At 39.6% G+C, this 25,148-nt stretch overlaps 1 protein-coding gene across 1 annotated transcript in view; it reads right to left on the bottom strand.

Annotated features, from left to right (window-relative positions):
• Nucleotides 1-16,702, bottom strand: part of LOC117510410 (single-stranded DNA-binding protein 2) — a 310,588-nt gene extending 293,886 nt beyond the window's left edge. Inside the window, exon 1 of the mRNA XM_034170108.1 lies at nt 16,421-16,702. Within this exon, the coding sequence (XP_034025999.1) occupies nt 16,421-16,476 (56 nt within the window). The 5' untranslated portion in view covers nt 16,477-16,702. The remainder of the gene's footprint in view (nt 1-16,420) is intronic.
• Nucleotides 16,703-25,148: the final 8,446 nt, after the last annotated feature.

Here is a 25,148-nt window from a genome sequence, read left to right as displayed (position 1 = left end):
GGATCTTAATGGGAGAGGTGTGATGTGGACACGGGATTTGAAATGGCTCAGAGCTGTTTGTCTTAATGTGTATGCTTACCCCATCATTGTCTGTGGATGGACAAATGAAAGATTCAAGTAACACAAACGTAATGATGGTTACTGGATGTTTACTGACCGTCATGTGGAACTCGTAGAATTTGGAAGTATAAAAAGGAGATAACTTTGTTTACATACAAAGCCGTGTTATACTGGAGCAGCGCCAGACAGCAGAATGGTATTCTATGTAAATAAAATCAGTGGATGCAGACATTCTTTCAGGGTATGTATTTATTATTACTTTGTTTGTGCTTATCCAGTCTTATTTAGAGTCATATTTAGAGATTTTTTTAATTATTTTTTTCTCGAATACCCTGCGGATTACAAAGGAGGCAGAGATGGAAATACATTTATCGGCGAAATACAAGAATTTGACTTGAAAGCCATATTAAAGCAATGCTACATTTGCATACAGGGTGAGGTGATGGTCTATTGGTTAAGCTGTTGGGCTTGAGATCAGAGGATCTTTTGGTTCAAATCCCAACCTGACCTTGCCCTGACCCTTAGGCAAGGTCCTTAATCCCCACGTTACTCCCGGTGTGCAGTGAGCACCCTGTGTGGCAGCACCCTGACATCAGGGTGAATGTGAGGCATTATTGTAAAGCGCTTCAAGCATCTGATGCAGCTGGAAAAGCACTATATAAATGCAGTCCATTTACCATTTATACAAAAAGCAACCCGGATTGACTGTGCATACTGGCTTAAGTCTGGTTGCAGGCTGAGCTTCAGGCAGCTACAAGTCAGTCCCCAAAGTGGCGTCACGATTTTGGATCAAAATGGCTATCGAGCTGCTTTGTATTTTTAAGATGCACGCTGGCTTATTTTAGTTTTATCTGTCAAATCAGGGCCCGCACAAGTAAAAGACTTGGAAGAAACTATTTATAATCTGTTATAGAGTTTATAATAGTGTTGAATGGACTAAGATATGTCATTTAAATGAATCATTAAACATGTATACTCAACAAAAATATAAATGCAACACTTTTGGTTTTGCTCCCATTTTGTATGAGATGAACTCAAAGATCTAAACCTTTTTCCACATACACAATATCACCATTTCCCTCAAATATTCTTCACAAACCAGTCTAAATCTGTGATAGTGAGCACTTCTCCTTTGCTGAGATAATCCATCCCACCTCACAGGTGTGCCATATCAAGATGCTGATTAGACACCATGATTATTGCACAGGTGTGCCTTAGACTGTCCACAATAAAAGGCCACTCTGAAAGGTGCAGTTTTGTTTTATTGGGGGGGGGGATACCAGTCAGTATCTGGTGTGACCACCATTTGCTTCATGCAGTGCAACACATCTCCTTCGCATAAGGTTGATCAGGTTGTCAATTGTGGCCTGTGGAATGTTGGTCCACTCCTCTTCAATGGCTGTGCGAAGTTGCGACGACGAACTGGAGTCAGGTCGAGACCCCGATGAGGACGACGAGCATGCAGATGAGCTTCCCTGAGACAGTTTCTGACAGTTTGTGCAGAAATTCTTTGGTTATGCAAACCGATTGTTCCAGCAGCTGTCCGAGTGGCTGGTCTCAGACGATCTTGGAGGTGAACATGCTGGATGTGGAGGTCCTGGGCTGGTGTGGTTACACGTGGTCTGCGGTTGTGAGGCTGGTTGGATGTACTGCCAGATTCTCTGAAACGCCTTTGGAGACGGCTTATGGTAGAGAAATGAACATTCAATACACGAGCAACAGCTCTGGTTGACATTCCTGCTGTCAGCATGCCAACTGCACGCTCCCTCAAATCTTGCGACATCTGTGGCATTGTGCTGTGTGATAAAACTGCACCTTTCAGAGTGGCCTTTTATTGTGGACAGTCTAAGACACACCTGTGCAATAATCATGGTGTCTAATCAGCATCTTGATATGGCACACCTGTGAGGTGGGATGGATTATCTCAGCAAAGGAGAAGTGCTCACTATCACAGATTTAGACTGGTTTGTGAAGAATATTTGAGGGAAATGGTGATATTGTGTATGTGGAAAAAGGTTTAGATCTTTGAGTTCATCTCATACAAAATGGGAGCAAAACCAAAAGTGCTGCGTTTATATTTTTGTTGAGTGTATATTGAAGTGAGAGTTCAGTCAAGAAGACCTTTTGCTTGCTCAGGTAGAAGAAGCTCATCTCCTTAAGCGATTGGATAGACGTGAGAAAACTCCCAGAAACAAATTTCCGTTCCAGTTGATACGGTCTATTTGAAAATAACAATGGTTGTACATTAAAATACGAACATGTCAAATTTGAAAAGTTCAACACATTTCAGCTTCTTCAGCCACAGACTGCTCCTTCCCCAGTACAGGGCCAACAGAAAAACTCCTTTGTCCCTCAGGCCATTAGACTGTACAACTCCTCACTTGGGGGGAGGAGGAGTAACAGGAAGACAGAGGATGGGAAGAAGAGGAACAGCCAGTAAACCAGTATGTCTGGTATTTATATTGTGTACTTGTATATTTGCAAACTGGTTTATTTTTTCATTTTTGATACTCTGTGTGCTTCTTACCATGTGTGCTGCTATACAATGCTGCTGGAACCTCAATTTCCCTGAGGAGTCTTCCCAAGAGATAAATAAAGTTCTATCGAATCTAATCTAATCTCATTTTAGTTGCACAAACGTGACAAAAAATTCCAGCAAGAAATCAATGAAAATGGCGTGCATGCGCAGTGTCAGCATTAGATTATATAGATTATATTATAAATTACATTAGACGTGCCAATTCATGCAGACTGATGTGTATTATCGACCTGCCTTTCAGTTACCTTACCTCTCCAACTTGTGTTGACAGCATCAGCAGAGACAGACTGGCGTCCTACGTTGTCACTGAGATGCAACACACCCTTGCATTTGCTGACCATAATATAACAATTAATTATTTAATTAATTGTAACTAATATAACAATTACATGTTTAACTCAAACAAACATGAGAATTTTGCTGATCCATTTACATATTGTAAGTTATTCTTGAAAATCTGGATCTCATGTAGTATGTTTTTTCATGCACGTTTTAAGACATGTTAGACTTGTGCTGACTGTAGCTTAACACTTATAACTTATTTTTTACAAATATCAACTTCTTACATGTTGACAGAAGAACACCCCCCAAAAAATATATCACGTCATAAATGTTATTGCAATTCACATTATTTTCTAAATTCCTGTTTTCCTTTTCTGCTGTTAGCAAGCACCAAAAGCAGTAATATTCATTATCATCAAGCTTTACGTGCTTTTCTTGTCTATAGGGAAGAAGTAGAGCACATAATTTAAAACAAGTTGTCTCCATGCATGTTGTCCACCCGTTGCTGCCCTGCTAGATTCCATTACTCCTTACAAAGTGATCTTCCAAAAAGGGAATTTAAATTAATCGCGATGAGAACAATAATGATTAGATGGAGCTCATCAACACAAAACATTCCCTCAAAAAGACTGTAAACATGTCCTCCTATGCGGTGAAAGAAAAATAATTTGCTTTGAATTTAGGGAAACCTGCAAACTAAAAAAGGACAGCTTTCAATATCAGAATCCTTGGAAAAATACAAAGAGAGGTCATAATGTTGAGAAATTGGAGGATGCAAAAATAACTGTGCCTTTTATAGTCATTCATGTACTAGCATACAAACATTAACGACATATCAAGCCAATTTTGTTGCAGCTGAAAAGTTTTCTTGCCACGACTTTCAGAAGTTAAGCCTCGGTCCCACCAAATAATGAGCCATGCACGGGTGTGTCACTGATTATTTGAAGAATGATCCATGTTTTAATCTATCACGTGTCCTCTACAAAGGTGCCTCTATGTGCCTCTCTGTACCTCACATGTGCCAGGCATCAGCCTCTAGTGAGCCACGGACGACCTGTCATTTGAGCCCCGTCCAGCCTCAAGTGGCTTGTGTCACCACATAGGAGTCACGTCAAGCCACATATGATCCATGTAGCGCCATGTAACGCAATGTTGGTGCACGTTTAGATATGTGTTTGGTCCAAATCTCCAGCCCTCCCACACTTGGTCCCTTTAAAGTGTGGGTTTTCAATTCACAGCATCCATTCAAGATGTCACATTTTTTAAACGCAGTGCAAATAAAGGCGCCAGGCTGCTGTTCACCTGTGTTCCAGAGTAATTAAATGCAGCAGTTCTGGGTGTTCACCCAGCTCTCTGTGACCAAAAAAAAAAAAAAGACACCACAACGAGGTGGCCGCTTTAATTATTTACACCCACAACTGTGTGGATCGATCACACCCCCCCCAAAAAAAAAAAACATCCATAACCACACCAGCTAGAACCGAACCACGGGTTTCTGGACAGTCGCTTCTGCGCTTCTTGCTGGCTTTATTTCTTCCGAGGCTATGCAGTCATTTTGACATCGTGATCCAACTTTTAACTTTGTGATCATCCGTTAATGTCTGCAAAATTGCTCTTTTGCAAGATCGCATTCTGCGTAAATGCTCGTCTTGAGTGCGAGTCATTTCGTCAGCGCGCACATACCGCGCCTCCTCTGATTCATTATGACAAGATGTTAAATCTATCATAAACATACTTTAACAGCTGCTTATAAAGAAGGAATAAATATGCAACTGTTTTATCAAGCTATTAAAATATTACAAATAGTTACCTTTTAAGCTGTTAGAAATCAAAGTTTTGATTTTACACATAAAGCCCTGGTCCCACTGACTAATGAAGGATGAATAATGAGCCATGTAGCATGTTTTTTTTGGTACAAGTCCAGTTATTCAACAATCGTGGGAGAATAGTGACTTTGGAGCTTTTTTCCTCTCACTGTCTGATGCACTGAGGTGGAGAATGTATTTGGAACAGGGTAAAAGGTAATTATTTGTAAAATGGACTAAATTTATATAGCACTTTTCCATCTGCATCAGACACTCAAAGCGCTTTACAAATAATACCTCACATTCACCCCGATGTAAGGGTGCTGCGATACAAGGTACTTACTACACACCGGGAGCAACTAGGGGATAAAGGACCTTGCCCAAGGGCCCTTAGTGATTTTCAGGTCAGGCTGGGATTTGAACCGAGTATTCTCTGGTCTCAAGCCCAACACTTAACCACGAGAACATCACCTCCCCTGATATATATATATATATATATATATATATATATATATATATATATATATATATATATATATATATATATATAACTTAAGTTTGCAATAACCAAGTAAAGTCTCATTGAGATTAAAATCTATTTTATGAGACAGGTGGCCCAGGAAGCAGCATAATAACAATTACAACAAAATTAATAGAAACAAGAGCAATCTGAGATTTCTGATGTCCGCCAAGGATTGACGAGGACTCAAAATAAAAGATATGGGATTCACATCGTGACCTGGTCTTTACTTGGATCCAGATTCCACAACACAATGCAATAACTGCATACTGATCCAGAATGGTCCGACTGATCAAGATGTTGCAATCTGATAACAAAATAGTGTCTTCCTGACCTTGGTTTTACATGGTGATGTCGTATCTATGAAGTAGTTTTGACGTAATCCATAAAAGGCTACAAAGTGAAATCCTGATCCAGAATCCAGACCACCTCCCAAATTTAATGGAGTCTTCCATGACCTAACACCAATGTGTGGTGAAAATTTTGTGAAAATCCATTAAGTACTTTTGACGTAAACCTGCAAAGCCTATATAAAGTGAAATCTTGATGCACAATCCGGACCACCTCCAAAATTCAGTGGAGTCTTCCATGCCCTAATATCTATCTGTGGTGCAAATTTAGTTAGAATCCATGCAGAAGTTTGACGTAATTCTGCGAGCAGACACACAAATAAATATACAAATATTTATGAAAATATTTGTATATATTTATTTATATATAAATATATAAATAAATAGGTAATAATCGCCAATGATTTTATTAGGCTACATCCTTGGCAGATGTAACAAACCCCATCATGCATCATAAAATAATAAAAACCCCAAAATCCAGTTTATAGTCTTAAAATACTGGAATGGAATACTATAGTCTATTTCTGCTCATACAAACCCCTATATCCTACACACTGTAGCATTAGTTATATTCAAATTGTAATGGAAAAAAACTAAATGACTAATCCAACTTCACTGTGTAAGTATTTCTTATATCAGAACATACAACTGAATGTGACTCATTTACTGTCCAAACTCCCCCCCCCCCCCCCAAAAAAAAATAACCATATTCTCTTCATCAAAAAGGCTGCTGTTCATAAATTATCAGATCTGCTCCAAAGTATCACCTTAATTATTTTCTTTTCAACAGGATCATGGGAGCAACGACTATGAGCACAGTTTGGGAAAATATTTCCTTTAGAGATAGTTGAGACATCCACTTACAGGATGCATCAAAATAGAAAGTCTGAAAATGCTGTGTTATCACCTGTGAACTGAGCTGCTCTGAAATCTGTCAGGGGAGTCTGAATCCTCTGCCTACAGAATAGGTATGAGAGAAGAGCTTATTACACACATGCCCCAACACAAACACGTATAGTATCTTCAAGCCCAGGAGGAAGCCTTCGGTCTCTGCCTCTCTATAAGGTAAGACAGAGTCACACTATTCAGTTTTATCCTTCTCATATTGACTGACGATAAAGAATGGGACTCCAGGGACATGGCTTAACACTCAGCCACACATTGCAAACAAACATGAGTGAGCGGGATTCAAAAGACACAATAAATAAATAGCAGTAGGAAGAAGTGGGTGTGAGATGATCAATCTTGTCTTTTATGGCAACATTCCCATGTCAGATAATCTCAAAGACTCTCCCAGGCAGCAACAACTGAAAAATACAACTTAAATGCAATATGTTTATGTTATTCTAATTTGTAGTGGGATCATCAATAAATCTGTTGTCAATACATATAGTTCCTGTCAGGTGACCACCATAAAGTCGTGAACAGGTATGCCGAGTTACATCCAACTGAGCTGGCCTCAATTTAAAAAAAAAAAAGCACAGGATTTTCTCTCCAAACATGTGAGATTAAAGTCTGAGAAGGTGCAGATTTTCTCTGTATATACAGTGGGAAAAATAAGTATTTGACCCCCTGTCAGTTTTGCAGGTTTTCCCACCTACAAAGAATGAAGAGGTCTGTAATTTTTATTGTAGGTACACTTCAACTGTGAGAGACAGAATCTAAAAAAAAAAATCCAGAAAATCACATTGTATGATTTTTAAATAATCAATTTGCATTTTATTGCATGAAATAAGTATTTGATCCCCTACCAACCAGCAAGAATTCTGTCTCTCACAGACCTGTTAATTTTTCGTTAAGAAGCCCTCTTATTCTGCACTCTTTACCTGTATTAATTGCACCTGTTTGAACTTGTTACCTGTTTAAATGACACCTGTTTACACACTCAATCACACTCCAACCTGTCCACCATAGCCAAGACCAAAAAGCTGTCTAAGGACACCATGGACAAAACTGGAGACCTGCACAAGGCTGGGATGGACTACAGAACAACAGGCAAGCAGCTTGGTAGAAGACAACAACTGTTATGATTATTTATTAGAAAGTGGAAGAAACACAAGATGACTGTCAATCTCCCTCGGTCTGGGATTCCTTGCAAGATCTCACTTTGTCAGGTAAGGATGATTCTGAGAAAGCTCAGAACTACACAGGAGGACCTGGTCAATGACCTGAAGAGAGCTGGGACCACAGTCACAAAGATTTCATTAGTAACACATGATGCTGTCATGGTTTAAAATCCTGCAAGGCAGCAAGGTCCCCCTGCTCAAGCCAGCACATGTCCAGGCCCATTTGAAGTTCACCAGTGACCATCTGGATGATCCAGAGGAGGCATGGGAGAAGGTCATGTGGTCAGATGAGACCAGAATAGAGCTTTTTGGAATCAACTCCACTTAGCATGTTTAGAGGATGAGAACAACCCCAAGAAAACCATCCCAACCGTGAAGCATGAGGGTGGAAACATCATACTCTGGGGGTGCTCTTCTGCAAAGGGGACAGGAGAACTGCACCGTATTGAAGGGAGAATGGATGGGGTCATGTATTGCGAGATTTTCAGTAAGAGCACTGAAGATGGGTCATGGCTGGGTCTTCCAGCATGACAATGACCCCAAACGCACAGCCAGGACAACTAAGGAGGGGCTCCGTAAGAAGCATTTCAAGGTCCTGGAGTGGCCTGGCCAGTCTCCTGACCTGAACTCAATAGAAAATCTTTGGAGGGAGCTGAAACTCCAAACCTGAAAGATTTGGAGAAGATCTGTATGGAGGAGTGGACCAAAATCCCTGTTGCAGTGTGTGAAAACTTGGTCAAGAACTACAGGAAACGTCTGACCTCTGTAATGGCAGACAAATGTTTCTGTACCAATTGTTAAGCTCTGTTTTTCTAGGGGATCAAATACTTATTTCATGCAATAAAATGGAAATTAATTATTTAAAAATCATACAATGTGGTTTTTTTTACATTCTGTCTCTCATAGATGAAGTGTACCTACGATAAAAAATTACAGACCTCTCGATTCTTTGTAGGTGGGAAAACCTGCAAAACTGACAGGGGGTCAAATACTTATTTTCACCAGTGTACCTGGTAGTCAGGAGTTTAAGATGCTGATTTCAGTAAAATCAGCAGGTGATTTTGCTCTTCCCCTCTACTGAGACTGGTGTTAATTAATAAATTAGTTGGTACAGTTTTTCCAAAAAATCTGTAATTTCTTGGATGATCATGGAAGATGCATCTCTAAAGACACACCTGACCTCCCCTAATTGAAAAGACATGCTTCAGAACTGGAGATAAAGTCCATTTCCATGAGTAATACTAAGCAGAACCCAGCCTTATCATACCCTACATCTAATTCAAATCTAAGATTATATTTGTCACAGGCAAAAAAGGAAATACCCCCCCAAAAAATTGAACCCTGTCTGTTCGACTCTTTTACAGTACAATAATATACATGAGAACACACTGAACCCAAGTGGTGTTCAGTTGTTGGACTTCTGTGCTAGTCACAGTTTGTCCATCATGAACACCATGTTCAAGCACAAGGGTGTCCATAAGTGCACGTGGCACCAGGACACCCTGAGCTGGAGGTCGATGATCGACTTTGTAGCCGTACCATCTGACCTTCGGCCACGTGTCTTGGACACTCGAGTGAAGAGAGAGGCAGAGCTATCGACCGATCACCACCTGGTGGTGAGTTGGATCCGCTGGGAGGGGAGGAAGCCAGTCAGACCTGGCAGGCCCAAGCGTATCGTGAAGGTCTGCTGGGAACAACTGGCGGAACCCTCTGTCAGCGAGGTCTTCAACTCCCACCTCCATGAGAGCTTCTCCCAGATCCCGGGGGAGGTTGGAGACATGGAGTCCAAGTGGACCATGTTCTCCACTGCCATTGTTGATGCGGCCGCTCATAGCTGTGGTCACAAGGTCTCTGGTGCCTGTCGCGGCGGCAATCCCCGAACCCGGTGGTGGATGCCGGAAGTAAGGGATGCCGTCAAGCTGAAGAAGGAGTCCTACTTATCTGTGTTGGTAGGTGGGACCCTGGAGGCAGCTGACAGGTACCGGCAGGCCAAGCATGCCGCAGCCCGTGCAGTCGCAGAGGCAAAAACTCGGGTCTGGGAGGAGTTCGGGGAGGCCATGGAGGAGGACTAGCGGTCGGCCTCAAAGAGATTCTGGCAAACCGTCCGGTGCCTCAGGAGGCGGAAGCAGCTCTCCACCAGCACTGTTTACGGTGCGGGTGGGGAGCTGTTGACCCTGACTGGGGATATTGTCGGGCGGTGGAAGGAATACTTCGAGGATCTCCTCAATCCCATCGTCACGTCTTCAGAAGAGGAAGCAGCAACTGGGGACTCAAAGGCGGACTCATCCATTACCCAGGCCGTAGTCACCGAGGTGGTTAAAAAGCTCCTCGGTGGCAAGGCTCCTGGGGTGGATGAAATCCGTCCTGAGTACCTTAAGTCTCTGGATGTTGTGGGACTGTCTTGGCTGACACACCTCTGCAACATCGCGTGGCGATCGGGGACAGTGCCTCTGGATTGGCAGACCGGAGTGGTGGTCCCTCTGTTTAAGAAGGGGGACCGGAGGGTGTGTTCCAACTATTGGGAGATCACACTCCTCAGCCTCCCCGGTAAGGTCTATTCCAGAGTACTGGAGAGGAGAATTCGACCGATGGTCGAACCTCGGATTCAGGAGGAGCAGTGTGGTTTTCGTCCTGGTCGCGGCACACTGAACCAGCTCTACACGCTCCATCGGGTGCTCGAGGGTTCATGGGAGTTCGCCCAACCAGTCCACATGTGTTTTGTGGATCTGGAGAAGGCGTTTGACTGTGTCCCTCGGGGCACCCTGTGGGGGGTGCTCCGGGAGTACAGGGTCCGGGGTCCTTTGCTAAGGGCTATCCGGTCCCTGTACGACCTCAGCAGGAGCTTGGTTCGCATTGCCGGTAGTAAGTCAAACCTGTTTCCAGTGCACGTTGGCCTCCGCCAGGGCTGCCCTTTGTCACCGGTTCTGTTCATTATTTTTATGGACAGAATTTCTAGGCGCAGCCAGGGTGTAGAGGGGGTCTGGTTTGGGAACCACAGAATCTCGTCTCTGCTGTTTGCGGACGATGTGGTTCTGTTGACTTCGTCAAATCAGGACCTTCAGCGTGATATTTTAACAGAAAGTACCCAGAACTGTAAGAGCTGGTGAGTCTTGTTGATGGCACTCTGATATCAGGCACCACACATGGTGTGATGTGTACTCATGGGCCGGGAGGAAACGTTACACATTGCAACATTTTTTTTTCATGTTCAAAAATTATCTGACATCCTGACATGTCGTGTCACGTTGCAATGATGTATTAGTGAATTTTCACAATTTCAAGACAATATGTTGCTGAATAATTTGTATTCCTGGCATAACAGAAGGGGGGAAAAAGCAGTCCCAGATCAACAACAATCTGTTGTGAATGTAACACAAAGCTCAGCAGACATGGCCCAGAAACCATCAAGATGCAGTTAGGATCAAGTGACAGCAAATGATGGTGAAAAACCATTGTCCATATGATGAAAATATGTAACATTTCATGTATTTAAAGGAGACTTTGGCATGAGAGAAAGCAACAATGCTGCAATGTATTAATTGTGTTGCAGCACCAACAACACAACATTGTCGGCGGGGCACATTTCCTTGCCAAATGATCACAGGCTATTACAAACTGTCTGGGTTACAGGTTTTGAACAATTTTTGAAAGTGGAAATCCAACTTTAGTGTGAAAGTGGTTATATGGAGATGATGTGGGATGGAGACTAGTTTAGCCATGAAGCAGATTAGAGTCGGCAAAGGTCAGATCAGGACTGGGAGCATGTGCTTGTGCTACATACCACTGCAGCTACCATACAACAGAACCACCTTTTGTCCTGGATGGCAACTACTCAGACAGACAACTGGTCTATCCCCAACTCTCAAAAGTAATCAATGATCTGTTGCAGCCAGGTTGAACAGTGATGTTCCCTTGGCCTTCTCCAGCCAGTGGAGTCCTCAGGCACCACTGTACTGGATCATGCCTAAAGAAATGCGCCACATAGCCAAAATACTGTGGCTGACTTTCCCTTACAATGCAAATGATATTCCTTTTCTGAGATTCCCTAAGTAACCATTCATTTGACATTGCCGTTTGGTAATCACGGATCCTCCAAAGAGATTTTGTATTAGGTCTTAGGTGGCTGGTTAGTGTTTAAACCTCACAACTACATCAGAGAGGAAGCACCAGGACATGTAAAGACTTGGATCTTCATTCTCCTGCAAAGGTATCGCCAGACACCTCTGTCCAGTGACTTCATGACTCCATAAACTCTTCCCAACCATCTCTGTATCTCAAGTGCTGAGGACCCAGAGACACAAATGTCACTGCCAAGATCAGTGAATGTCTCTGTAAGTTTGACATTTTCACTGCATAGATGGGACAGGAGAACTGCACCGTATTGAAGGGAGAATGGATGGGGTCATGTATTGCGAGATTTTCAGTAAGAGCACTGAAGATGGGTCATGGCTGGGTCTTCCAGCATGACAATGACCCCAAACGCACAGCCAGGACAACTAAGGAGGGGCTCCGTAAGAAGCATTTCAAGGTCCTGGAGTGGCCTGGCCAGTCTCCTGACCTGAATTCAATAGAAAATCTTTGGAGGGAGCTGAAACTCCAAACCTGAAAGATTTGGAGAAGATCTGTATGGAGGAGTGGACCAAAATCCCTGTTGCAGTGTGTGAAAACTTGGTCAAGAACTACAGGAAACGTCTGACCTCTGTAATGGCAGACAAATGTTTCTGTACCAATTGTTAAGCTCTGTTTTTCTAGGGGATCAAATACTTATTTAGATATACCATTCTGATGGCAGAGTCCAGAAAGTCAGTAAATGCCTGGATCTCTGTTTTGAACCATGACAGTCACAAACCCAAACACTTTGATTCTTCAATCAGCTTCTCAACTCATCAAAGGCAGATGGTAGGATTGGAAGCATATTTCTTAAAAATAAAAAACAATCATATGAAACATTTTCAGCTCTTTAAGAAATGACCTGTTTTTATACCTGATGCCTTACATGAAAAAGAACTTTTTTCCAGATTGTCGCTCCCTTTTGAACAGAGGCACTGCCACGTTTCACCCAGAAAGTCTGTCAGTTTGTTACAATGAGCATAGAGTGGCTCAATGAGCAGGTCTCAGCAGGTGACTCCAGATATGGATTTCCCTTATGTATCTCACAAAGGACCATAATGAGTTATTTCTGGCATAAAATTTGCTTAGAGGAAGAAAAAAAAGATTCAGCTATAGCCAGTGGTGGGCACAGATAACCAAAAAATTAACTTCTATAACAGATAATCAGATAACTGAAAAGTTATCTTTGATAAAGATAAACCACCCAAAAATGTATCGGAAGTTACAGATAATCAATAACCGATAAACTCCAGTATTGACTCTAGTACATTTGCAATTACTAAGAAGCTAAAATTGACTTTTAACACGATCACTTTTGAAAGCATCAAAAGTGACAGAAGACCCAAAGAATGAGCCAGTATTTCCATGTTTGGCCATGCTGCCCCTTGTAGGAAGTTGCACAGAAGAATCCTGAGAGCACCCACAAAATGAGCTCTCTACTAATTAAAATGCTCCAGTCAGGCGGAGGTCTTGAAAAATAAAGTCATACTAACTTATGGTTTTGTGAAAATACTGATAGAATAACTCCATTAATGTCAATTCTGTCATTTGTACAAAGTTAAAATATAACATATATCTTTTAATGTTGAATAATGCACTAATTCTGAGGTTTTGTAACAAACACAGACTGCAAAGCATTCTGGGTAAAAGTGCCTCTGCTAAACACTGATTGGTTCAGTCATTCATTATGTAAACCAACACGTTAATGTGACGTGTGTCGTGTGTTGGTTTAAAGATAAATGTGCTTTTGTAAAATATTCCATTTTTATTTGTAAAAACAGGCATTTTTACGGAGCCCTGGAAGTGTCATTGCAAAATGTTTTGCATGTGGAGAGAATGTTTGATGATGCGCGCACGTTTTATGATGTTGAAAAATGTGCACTCAATATTAGTAAGTAAGTAAGTAAGTAAATTTATTTATATAGTGCCTTTCACAGACATAAGTCACAAAGCACTTCACAGGTTAAAATGCAATAATAAAAACATAGATAAAACAAAGGACAAGGTTAACAATTGGTCAGTTCTGAAAAGCCTTATCTTGACACATAAATGTTGGCTTTACACTGTGCGTGTGTTGGCCATTTTTCAGATGATTTTTCATTTGTGCGAGAATTTTTTGGACCGAGTTTCAGGTTAATCGCACGTCCTGCATCGTGTACTGGAGTAACAAGCTTTAACATCTCACGACCACCTCCTGCTGCTGAAGAGCTACAAAGCATCCAACTGCAGAGCTGTCTTGTAATGTTTTTTTGTTGTTGTTGTTTTGTTTTTAAACTTAATTTGTAAAAAAAAAAAAAGCCATTTGCAAAGCCAAAAAGTTGATTTGACCACCATCTGATATAACCGGGTCAAAGTAAATAGAACACTGCCATCTACTGGTGCCCAGATGCTTAGTACTTGGGGCGAATACTGCCATGAACACTACTGGTCAGTAGATGGCAGTAGCGGCCTTGAAAACTTGCCAAACAAAATTCCAGATAATCCGGCTGCTACATTTAAGATGCGTGGAATTTAAACACAAATACAATAACATCTATAAACCCAGAGAATATATTCACAAGAGTTTTAGGCACTGGAGTTTAATGCTGTTGTCTGTGGAGCCTGAACAGAGTGTCTGAAATGCATTTGTCCTGTCGTGAACGTCTGAGATTACCCTATGCTACCCATAATGCATCGCTGCCGGCCGGGCACAGCATGTGCTCACAAAACCTTAAAAAATAGCACATTACTTTAAAACGAAAACATATATCTGATATTTTCACTTTATAAAACTTCAGACATGACAGTAATTTTAAATAACTTGTCCAAAATGAGTAGGTTAAAATTTGAACCATAAGTTAAAAATGTATGCCTCTGAATGACGTGGGTGATATTGCGGTTATATCAGTATGGTGTTAAAGGAAATAATTTTTTTTTTTTTTTTTTTTTTTTTTTTTTTATGTGTTTTGGGTTACCAGTTCTCCTTTGCCTACAGAGAATAGAGTGGTTTCTTCAGAAAACTGCTCTCTTCTGTTTGCAGAGAGTAGAACAACATACCTATTAAGAAACTTTTAACAGGTAGGTCTCAACTGCTTTTAAGTTTTAAAAATGTTTTTCACTGTTCAGCTTGATTTACTACGTTATCGGTCTAAAAGTTATCGGTCGGCAATTCATCGGAAGATAATCAGTCCGATGATGATTTTTAAAGTTATCTAAAAAGATAATCCGATAATGAAAACATTATCTTCTATAATTATCTGTTATCGGATTATTGGAAGTGTGCCCACCACTGGCTATAGCCTTGAGGAAACTTGAGGGTTTTTTCACATGGAGTCCCAAACATAAGCAATGCTTCAATGTAGCACGAAACAGATATTGCACAGTATGACACGTTTGATCTGCATGAATCAGTTAAGTCAATCAACCGCAAAAGTATGTTCTTTGTCCACAGCAGATACAATATGAATCCACACATTTAATGTGCACGTTTTATTTTGGATGCCCTTCCTTACACAACTCCATATTACACGGGCACAAAGGGGTACAAAGGGTCTTCAACAAAGAACCTTTTGTTTTGGAATCAAGTGCACTGGCTGCTTATCCACCAAGCCACCCTGATCAATCAATCAAATGTAATTTCAGTAATTTACCAAGCAGAACTCCAAAGCACATGGTTTCAACCAAAGTGGGAGAATTCCTATTAATTCAAAACATTTTATTTTTGGCTGAAATAAAACCTGCAATTTGACAATATCACACTGTACAAATGTGAGACTATCACACTGGGAACTAATGTTTATGACCATTTGCATCATTTATTAATGCATTAATAAATGCACAAGTTAAATACTCATCACTTTAAGCATCGGATGCAATGTTATAAACTGCCATAATTACATAATAAAGACTTTATTCACATAAAGCCATCTGCCTTTACATCTAGGATGTAAAAGCACTTTTCTGAAAAAGAAATAGTTGAATTTGAGCAATTTCTGAGGTTCAACTTCTTAACTAGCAAAGTGAACCAAACAACAGGCACAACTTGTAAATAAGTTTGCAAAAACAGATTAATGCCACCATTTTCAAAAGAGAACTGTCCAAAAACATGCACTGAACCCCCACCCCCCCAACACACACACACACACACACACACACACACACCTTCTGAAAACGTGCACACTAAAGAAGTATTTTTACAACGACCTTATTTCGCGCAGGTCGTTTAAACTCTTTGTCTTTGCACATGGAAGAAGAAGCTGTGTGTTTAAATGTGAACACGGAATGAGTGTCTGCTGTCACAAACATCACGGTGACTGCAGACAGACACACACACACACACACACACACACACACACACACACACACACACACACACACACACACACACACACACACACACACACACACACACACACAGACATTCAACACAAACAACAACGAAAATAACCACAGCGAGCACACAAACCGCTTCCACTCATGTCGAACCCGACAGAATCATTCAGCCTGACGTGTTGGCAAAACTGTCATTTAGCCAAAAAAAAAAAAACAGCTACCTGCTAACGACGGCTGCATTTAAAATAACACCAATTCAAACTAGAGCGCGGGGGGCGTCAGTTAAAGATAAGCTAATTTGTGAGGTTAAGTTGAGATAAAACGCGTGCGTGTACCCTCGCACACAGGGAGAAGTTTGCGGCGCTAAATAAACTTACTTTTCTCTGGCCTGGCTGTCGGACGGCACACCGCTGCTCTTCCCTTTGGCGTACATGCTTACAGAGAGCTCCAATTGTCACGCACCTGTCAACCCATCACAACCTCCCCGGGCACAGCCCCGTCACCATGGTGACACAAGCAGCGGCGTCTCTCATTGGATGTCCCGCTGTTCGGTACCGCCCGCGCTCCATGGCAACCGCCAGTGACTGACAGTTGGTAGACCACGCCTTCAGACTTCCTAACTCCACCTCTCTCTTCTCTCATCCCCTCTGCGCCTTTCTCATTTCCTATCTCCAGTCTCCACTCCTTTCTCATCCATCTCTCCCTCCCTCTCACCTTCTCTCTTTTGCTCTCATTTTATCTCCATTGTCCACTCCACTCTCTTCTTTCCTTATGCCTCTCTCCCCTCTCTCACCCCTCCTATTGCATTCTGCCTCACCCTCTTTGTCTCACTTGTTCTTTCTCTGATCCTTTCTTATTCCCCTTTTCTCTCCTCTCCTCTCTCATCTGCTCCCCCCAAGTCTTTCATTCAATCTATCCACAGCACACATACCTGTAGACACCCCCTTTCTCCCTCTATTCTCCTCGTGCTGTAAATATGTGGGGTCTGGGTGAAAGGTTTGATGTCACCCAACTCAGATTTTAAACAGCTGGCACACGCTCTCACCATCGACGCACATGCAACACCCCGTGCAGATGTAGTGCATTTGTGCTGCTGTTTATTTACATCAGTGTTAACATATCCAAGTGTGTGTATGGAGCAAAGCATTTTGGGAAAGGACATCGCTGACAAGGGGCCTGTAAACAACATGCACTGGCAACGCAGAGCGTGGCGTGCTGAGATGTGCAAAAATGTTGGTTTGCACAACACGACACAGGGACACAGAGGAAATGTTTCCATTGCAGGAAAAAGCAGCATGTAAACACATTGATGGTGATTAACTGCAAAGGGCAAATGTGAATGAACTGACACGCGTGTGTAAATTTGTGTGTCGGTAAATCTGTAGAGGAGGTGTCTCGAAACAGCTCAAGAAGTCACCTTGGAGGAACGTTGAAATTCCTTGAACACCAAGAATAAGTCCTACATCAGAATTCTTGTCATTTTATTGACGGATTGTCTGTTGTGTGCCATTATTTGTCTCATTGTATGGAAAAATAGTCCATGGAGTGTATGATTTCCATCTTTTGTGGTGCGATTTGGTCCCATTTACCATTAATTTTGGTTCCATATGTCTCAACTCGTGTGTTAAATGATATAAGGAAGTTATCTATAGCACTTGGACTTTGCCTTGACTATGTTGTACGTAGGTATCATATAAAACAAATAATGAACGTTTATGAGTGCAACAGAAATAATATTTGCATTCAGTGAAAATATGAATGCAAATAGAATGTTCCCTCTTTCCACTCATGCAGATATTCTTACCGCTGCACCCATAAACATTCATTATTTTTAAATCAGATTTTTGTTGTTGCACAGTTATGATCAGATTTCCACATGTTGAACATGAAATACAAATCATTTTTGACAGGTTGCTTGGCCTATTTTTGAGAAAAGAAGTGAAATAAAAGTTTGTGGTAATTTTATCAAGGGCAAAAGAATAAACACACATCTTGTGGGCCAAATTTAACAATAAGATGGTGTCCTATGGTCTGGTGTTCTCTGGGTCCTCTGACCATTCGGTTGTAATACCCAGATGATGTTAGCTTTAATTGGTGAATTCTGTCAATTTCATACCATGCTTTCATTGCAGTTGAGTGTGTTACTTAATGGGACAGGAATCAAGCCACTAATACTGTGTAGTCCTGGGTTTTATGTACCATATTTTCTGAAGTATAAGTCTGTTCATGTTTTTCTTTCCAAATAGTCTGGGAGGCCTGCAACTCACATAATGAAAAAAAAAAATCATATTTAATAAGAAGACTAAGAATAATAATTTGGTTTGTTTGCATGGTTTGTTCTCGTCCTGTGTTGTTGCCGCCGTGTGTTATTCTGCCAACAGTTTTGCTGAAATGGGCCAAAACTGAGTATTTTTCAGTTGAAATTTTGTGCCACTCTTAAGCGTGGGCCCATTTCTTTCTGTTATGTATCTCCAAGGATTCAGCTTTGTCAGCTTGATTATTTTATCTCACTATGATCTTGCTGGACCTCAAGAGTTCAGTGTTACGATTTGAACTAAATCAGAGTCAGATTGAACCCCAACAGCAGAAAGCCAGGACACAAAGGGATGAGTTGCGAAAATCCAAAGTGCTTTAATAATCTAGGGAGGTGAGCAACAAAAAAAAAAAACAGCAGTTTCAGGGATGTCACAACAAAACAAAGAGTCCAGTACTAAGACATGGCGGAGGAATACCAGGAGATGCGATGGAGAGGATTAAACCAAAGACAGCTGACAATCAGGTATGCAATTAACCAAACAGGGTACTTACAACCACAATGAACAATGGAGAGATCACAAACAGGAAACACCATGTCACATAAGCGAAACATAGCGTTATGTTAATTAACCGGCAATGGAAAGACAAACGGGAATGGCTTAAAAGCAGTAAACCAAATGAGTAACAGGTGCAAACTAACAATGGACAGGAAATGACAAGGACATATGAGAACCACAGGAACTAAAGGAAAGGCAAATCAAGAGACAAATGCAGGTAACAAAATAAAGAACTGACGAAGATAACCAATCACAGAGAATGACAAAATGACACAGAATAACAAAACCCACAAAGTCCTGGGAAACTGAGGACGGTGGAACACAGAGACACGACAGAAGCAAAAACACTGAGACATGATGGACCAGGAACCGGGGAGTGATAAGGATACACAGACAGCAGACGGAACTTCTCACAAAGGAGACCCACATGAATTGTATACACACACATACGGGACCCACATGACAAAGACACCAATGGGACCCAGACACAAACTAGGAAAAAGACACCTGCTCACACATACACCAGACAGACACAGCCCAACGGCGCACACATACACACAAACAGGTAAAACCAAAAGGGTGACTGGCCATCAGACCAAACATATGCAGACAAGGACTGGAGATGGATCCAAAAACAAAAGACACAGACAGGGCCAGCAGAATGCACACGTAGAATATACACACAACAGTTCATTGTGGTTGCCCAAGTCACATCTACACTTTTAGCAGAAACAATAAATCACTGCCATGCAGTCTTTTCCATCAGCCACTGTGAAAATAAACTTAACACTTCCAATCAAGGGGCATGGGGGGCTTGAGTCAATCCCAGCAGTCAGGGTCTGTGAGGTGGGGGTAGATTGGAAACCAGCTTCAGATGTGCATACTGCCACCTACTGTATCAGAGTATGTGGTATAATGCCATAAATTATCAAGTCCATACAATACAGAACATGAAATAATAAAAATGATAAATAAACTATTCAAAATGTACCATAAATATCTTAACACTTAGGAAACAGCATAATCATACAGTTTTAGCACAATCATATAATACTTTTAAAAGATTGAACAAAAGCAGTCTGTGAGTGCTGCATTTTATTTAAAGCCTAAAACCCTGATTCCAACACTGTGTTACATTTTTCTGTGAAATGAAAAACTCAGGAAATGTTTGTCAGTATTCAGCACCAGAGTGAAGACAGGTGCCTCAACTAGTAGTAGTAGTAGTAATAACTACTCTAAAAAAATCAACCACTGCCTCAACGAGAAAAAGTGATGTAACAATTTCCATTGATTTTTTAAAGTTATTGCAACTTAACTAAAGTTACTTCAACTTAACTAGAGAAGTCTTGTGGCATTAACTCAGTTCAAAGTTGAATTAACTAAGCTGAAATAACTTTCAAAAAATCTATGTAAATAGTTACATAAAATTTTCTTGTGGAGACAGTAGTTCCTTTTTTAGAGAATACTTATATCAGGCTTTCCCAGGAATCAAATCTTTTAACAAAATAAACTCCAATAATAAAATAATAAATGACAATAATAAAAGTACACTACAATGATCCATAACAATCATAAATTAAAGAGCTGATAATACAGAAAAAAAGGTCTGACTTATATGGTGTGACTTGTATATGGTTTGTTTGTTTGTTTGTTTTTTCTCTTCAAGGGGCTTTTTCTGGACAGGTGTGACTTACGCGTATACTCTGAAAATACAGTAAGTGTTTTGTATTCAAGAAAAACAACTGCAACCACCCCCAACTGGCTCAATTAATGCTGCTGTTTTTTGCTTTTTACTTTCTTGTTTTTGTTGTTGTTGTTGTTGTTTGGTACAAGCAGTGTTTAAAACTCAGAACAAATGAAGCTGAGAGAGAATATAAGATATATAAAAACAAACTAACATTATGCAATCTTGCAAAAGGCAGTAGTATTATAGTGATTTATTGAAAAAAAATCTTAACATTAAAGGTACTTGGAAGCTCTTAAATGAAATCATCAAAAAGAAAAAAGTTGTTAAAGAACATATTTTTATACAAATACTGATACAATTGTTAAGGAAAAGAAAGCTATAGTAAATCATTTTAATTATTATTTTGTTAATGTGGGTAAACATTTAGCAAACTCAACTGTACCTTTTAATATGTGTTTTTGGGAAAACTGTACAACAATTAATAACCTTTTGGGTTCAGTGTTTATTAGAGAAAGTGATGAAAATGAAATAATTGACATAGTTCATAAACTAAAGGAAAAAAAATCAATTGATAGTGATAACTTTATGTTGTTTCTTAAAAAAATTATTATTGATTGTATTGTTAAACCTTTAACTTATATTTGTAATTTGTCATTAATGATTGGGAAATTTCCTTCCAAAATAAAACTAGCTAAAGTGATACCAAGGGTGTGTCCTGTCTTCCTTGCTTTTTATCCTGTACACAAACGTGTGTCAGAGTATGCATGAGAAGAGGACAATTTTAAAATATGCAGATGACTCTGTCATTGTAAGTTTATTGAAGGATAATGAAACCAGTCATGGACCTGTTGTTGACTACTTTGTCAGGTGGTGTGAAGAGTCCCACCTTCAGCTGAACATTTCAAAGACTAAAGATATGATTGTGGATTTCAGAAAGAACCCCTGTACACCTGAGGCCACAGTCATTAAGGGTCACCAGGTGGAACTTGTGCAGTCATACAAGTACCTTGGGACTACGATAGACTGTAAACTGAACTTTGTGAACAACTGTGAAGCTGTGTGTAGAAAAGGGCATCAGCATTTGTTTTGCTTGTTTATTTGACAATACCATCATGGCACTGTTTTATCAGTCTTTTATTGAATCTGTTTTGTCTTATTCTTTAGTGTCATGGTATGGTGCTTTGTCAGTGAAGGAAAGGAACAAACTATTGCAGATTGTGAAGTGGTCAGGGAAGCTGATTGGAGAGCCACAGCTTAGCCCCGAGTCGTCGTATATTAGGCAGCTAAATAGGATCACGAAATCGATTCTACATGACCATCCACACCCTCTATATGGGGAATTTCAGCTTCTCCCCTCTGGTTGTGGGTTTGCAGTCCCAAAGTGCAGAACACGGCACTACAGGAACAACTTTATTCCAGCTGCTATTATTCAGATAAATAAATTATAGGAGGAAAATTTGCGCCAATTTAGGTAGTTTCTAAGCTGTGATTTGATGTGGCTTTGAGCACTTTTATGAAGGTGTTGGGTCTTTAGTGTTGTCCTTATATGTTCTAAGTTGGATGCTTTCTGTGATTGCAACACAAATCAGCCTAAGGGTATTAATAAAGTAACCTGAACCTGAACCGCTGTTCAAATCGGGTGACAAACATGTCTTTTCAAACTACAGGCCAATCTCACTGCTACCACAATTTTCAAAATTTTTGGAAAAGGTATTTGTAAAGAGATTAAACAATTTTACATCTCAACATCATATTCTGAGTGAGCAGCAATATGGGTTTAGAAAGAATCGTACTACTTCATTGGCTGTAACTGATTTTGTTGAACAAAATTCAAATGCAATGAAAAATAAGCAATATATTGTAGGGTTATTTTGTTTGTTTGTTTTTTGATTTACAAAAAGCATTCAATACCTAGATCATACTTTACTACTGGATAAATTACTGAAGTATGGTATCAAGGGATTAGCACATGATTGGAAAGCAACTTATTTACACAATAGGTGTGTCCATATTGGTAGGATAAATTCTGAATTTTTGAAGAGCAGTTGTGGGGTGCCCCAGGGTTCAGTCCTTGGGCCATTGTTGTTTCTTTTATATATTAATGACATATGAATTTTAGTATTGTCATATTTGGAAATAAGACCAGGAATTTATGCAGAAATTTATTATTATATGATATTAAAATGGAAATTGTAAATGAAACTAAATTTCTTGGGGTTTTTATTGACAATGTTGGAAAACACATTAATTAAAATGTCAAAAGTCTTTGCAATTTTGTATAAAGCACAAGACTTCCTCTCCCAACATTCATTAACTACCTTATGTCGTTGAAGTTGAAGTTTGGGGAACTATATATAAAACTAATATGAATCCAATATTTTTACTACAAAAGAAAGCTATAAGAATTATTAATAATAATCTATATCATGAGCAAACAAGCCCATTATTTGTCTGTTTACATATTTTAAAATTCTGGGACTTGGCCGATTACATCATAATTGGCCAAATTATGTTTAAATTTAAAAATAAACTTTTACCTCGAAATATCCAGAACCTGTTTAAAATGAGGGACTCCAGTTCTAATTTCCTAGGAGCATTATTATTTGAGAAATCAAAGATTTGCACTACTGTAAAAAGTCATTGTATTTCTGTTAAAGGTGTTAACATTTGGAGTAAGTGTCCTGATAACATTAAATTATTTGGTAACTTAGTCAGCTTTAAAAGGTGCTATAAAAATCATTTAATTACTTGCTATAGCATGATGAATTAGGTTTATCGATTTTGTTTTGTTTTTAGGATTGTGCATTGTGCACTGTTGTTTGCTTGGCTGTTTTGAAATTTTAGTTTAGTGATTAATTTATACTTTGTATTTGTTGTCAGGAGTATATGTGTATATATATATATATATATATATATATATATATATATATATATATATATATATATATATATTTATTTTATTTTTTTTCTCCGAGTTTCAGAGTCATACGACGTACAAATAAAGTCAGATATTCAGGGTTTGGTCTGCAGTGGGTCTGTAATCAACCTGCAGCGCGGTTCCACTTTGAAGCCGTGAACCATTGAAGCAATGTTTCGATCCACTAGCTCGTTGGTTCTTTGATTCGCTCCTCTTCAGAAACGGAAAGTCTGCTTGTTAACCCCTCTCAAAGCCATTAAAATACCGTGAGTCACTTTTGTGTGGATTAAAGTCACTAACTGGGACTCTTGTCTTGTTGCTGTCAAGAAATGAGAATCGCTCTCCGTTCCGTTCACACAGCTCGAAACGCTGCGCGGCTCTCTGCTGAGACAGAGTCCGGTCGGAGTAACTTCAAAACAAATCGCTGCTTTAAATAAAATGACACCTCTTTCCAAACTACAATCGACTAAAATGTTTTTGTCCTCCCAAAATGAGAAGCGCTGTATTTTCTTTACAAATTACATCCTGAAGTGCAGCACAGCAGCTGTAAGAGCTCAGCTCAGATGTATGGAAACACATTCATGCCAATAATGCCTGAAAGGAAATGCTTTTGACAAAAACTAAAGATTTTGTTTATTCATATTTATGTCCAGAGATCAAGGATCCACCATGTAGAGTTTATTATGCCCAAAGTTTAAGGATCCAGTGACCAACGTCATATTTATTTACTTTAAGACTCAATAAAATGTTCCATTTCAATTCAATTTCAATTTAATCGGCTTATAAAGTGGCAAATCACAACAAACTCGAAATATACCAAAACAAATACATCACAATTGTACACATATCACAATTGTGATGTATTTGTTTTAGTATATTTAGTCATGGACATGATGAATATTACCTGCTGGACTGTTTCTAATTTTGATTGGTATCAATGGAAAATGTCTTCTGTGAACTGTCTGTATCGCAATGTATTATTATTAATAATATATGCAGTCATATTTTTGTTGATTTTATCAATTAAAAAAATCATATATAGATTCAGGTATAAATGAAAGATTTTGGCAATAAATTTGATCCTGTTTACAGTCAATTTTTGTTATAGTGTTTTTTTAGGACATCATATTTATACAAATAAGAAGTGTTCACTATGGTCCATGAAATATAATAAATATATTAAAAGAAGTGTGACAGTGTATGCTGCACACGAATAAAAGAATGAGGATTATTGAATAACAAGACGCATACGATTTTTATTTTATCATTGGGCAAAAATGCATGTCAGATTTTCACTCTGGATCCAGCCCTTATACATATATATATATATATATATATATATATATATATATATATATATATATATATATATATATATATATACACACTCAACAAAAATATAAACGCAACACTTTTGGTTTTGCTCCCATTTTGTATGAGATGAACTCAAAGATCTAAAACTTTTTCCACATACACAGTATCACCATTTCCCTCAAATATTGTTCACAAACCAGTCTAAATCTGTGATAGTGAGCACTTCTCCTTTGCTGAGATAATCCATCCCACCTCACAGGTGTGCCATATCAAGATGCTGATTAGACACCATGATTAGTGCACAGGTGTGCCTTAGACTGCCCACAATAAAAGGCCACTCTGAAAGGTGCAGTTTTATCACAGAGCACAATGCC

This window comes from Thalassophryne amazonica, chromosome 5 (genome assembly GCF_902500255.1).
Source record: "Thalassophryne amazonica chromosome 5, fThaAma1.1, whole genome shotgun sequence".
Lineage (NCBI taxonomy): Eukaryota > Metazoa > Chordata > Actinopteri > Batrachoidiformes > Batrachoididae > Thalassophryne > Thalassophryne amazonica.
The sequence above is the reverse complement of the archived record's forward strand: the minus strand, read 5'-3'. Positions and strand labels throughout refer to the sequence as shown.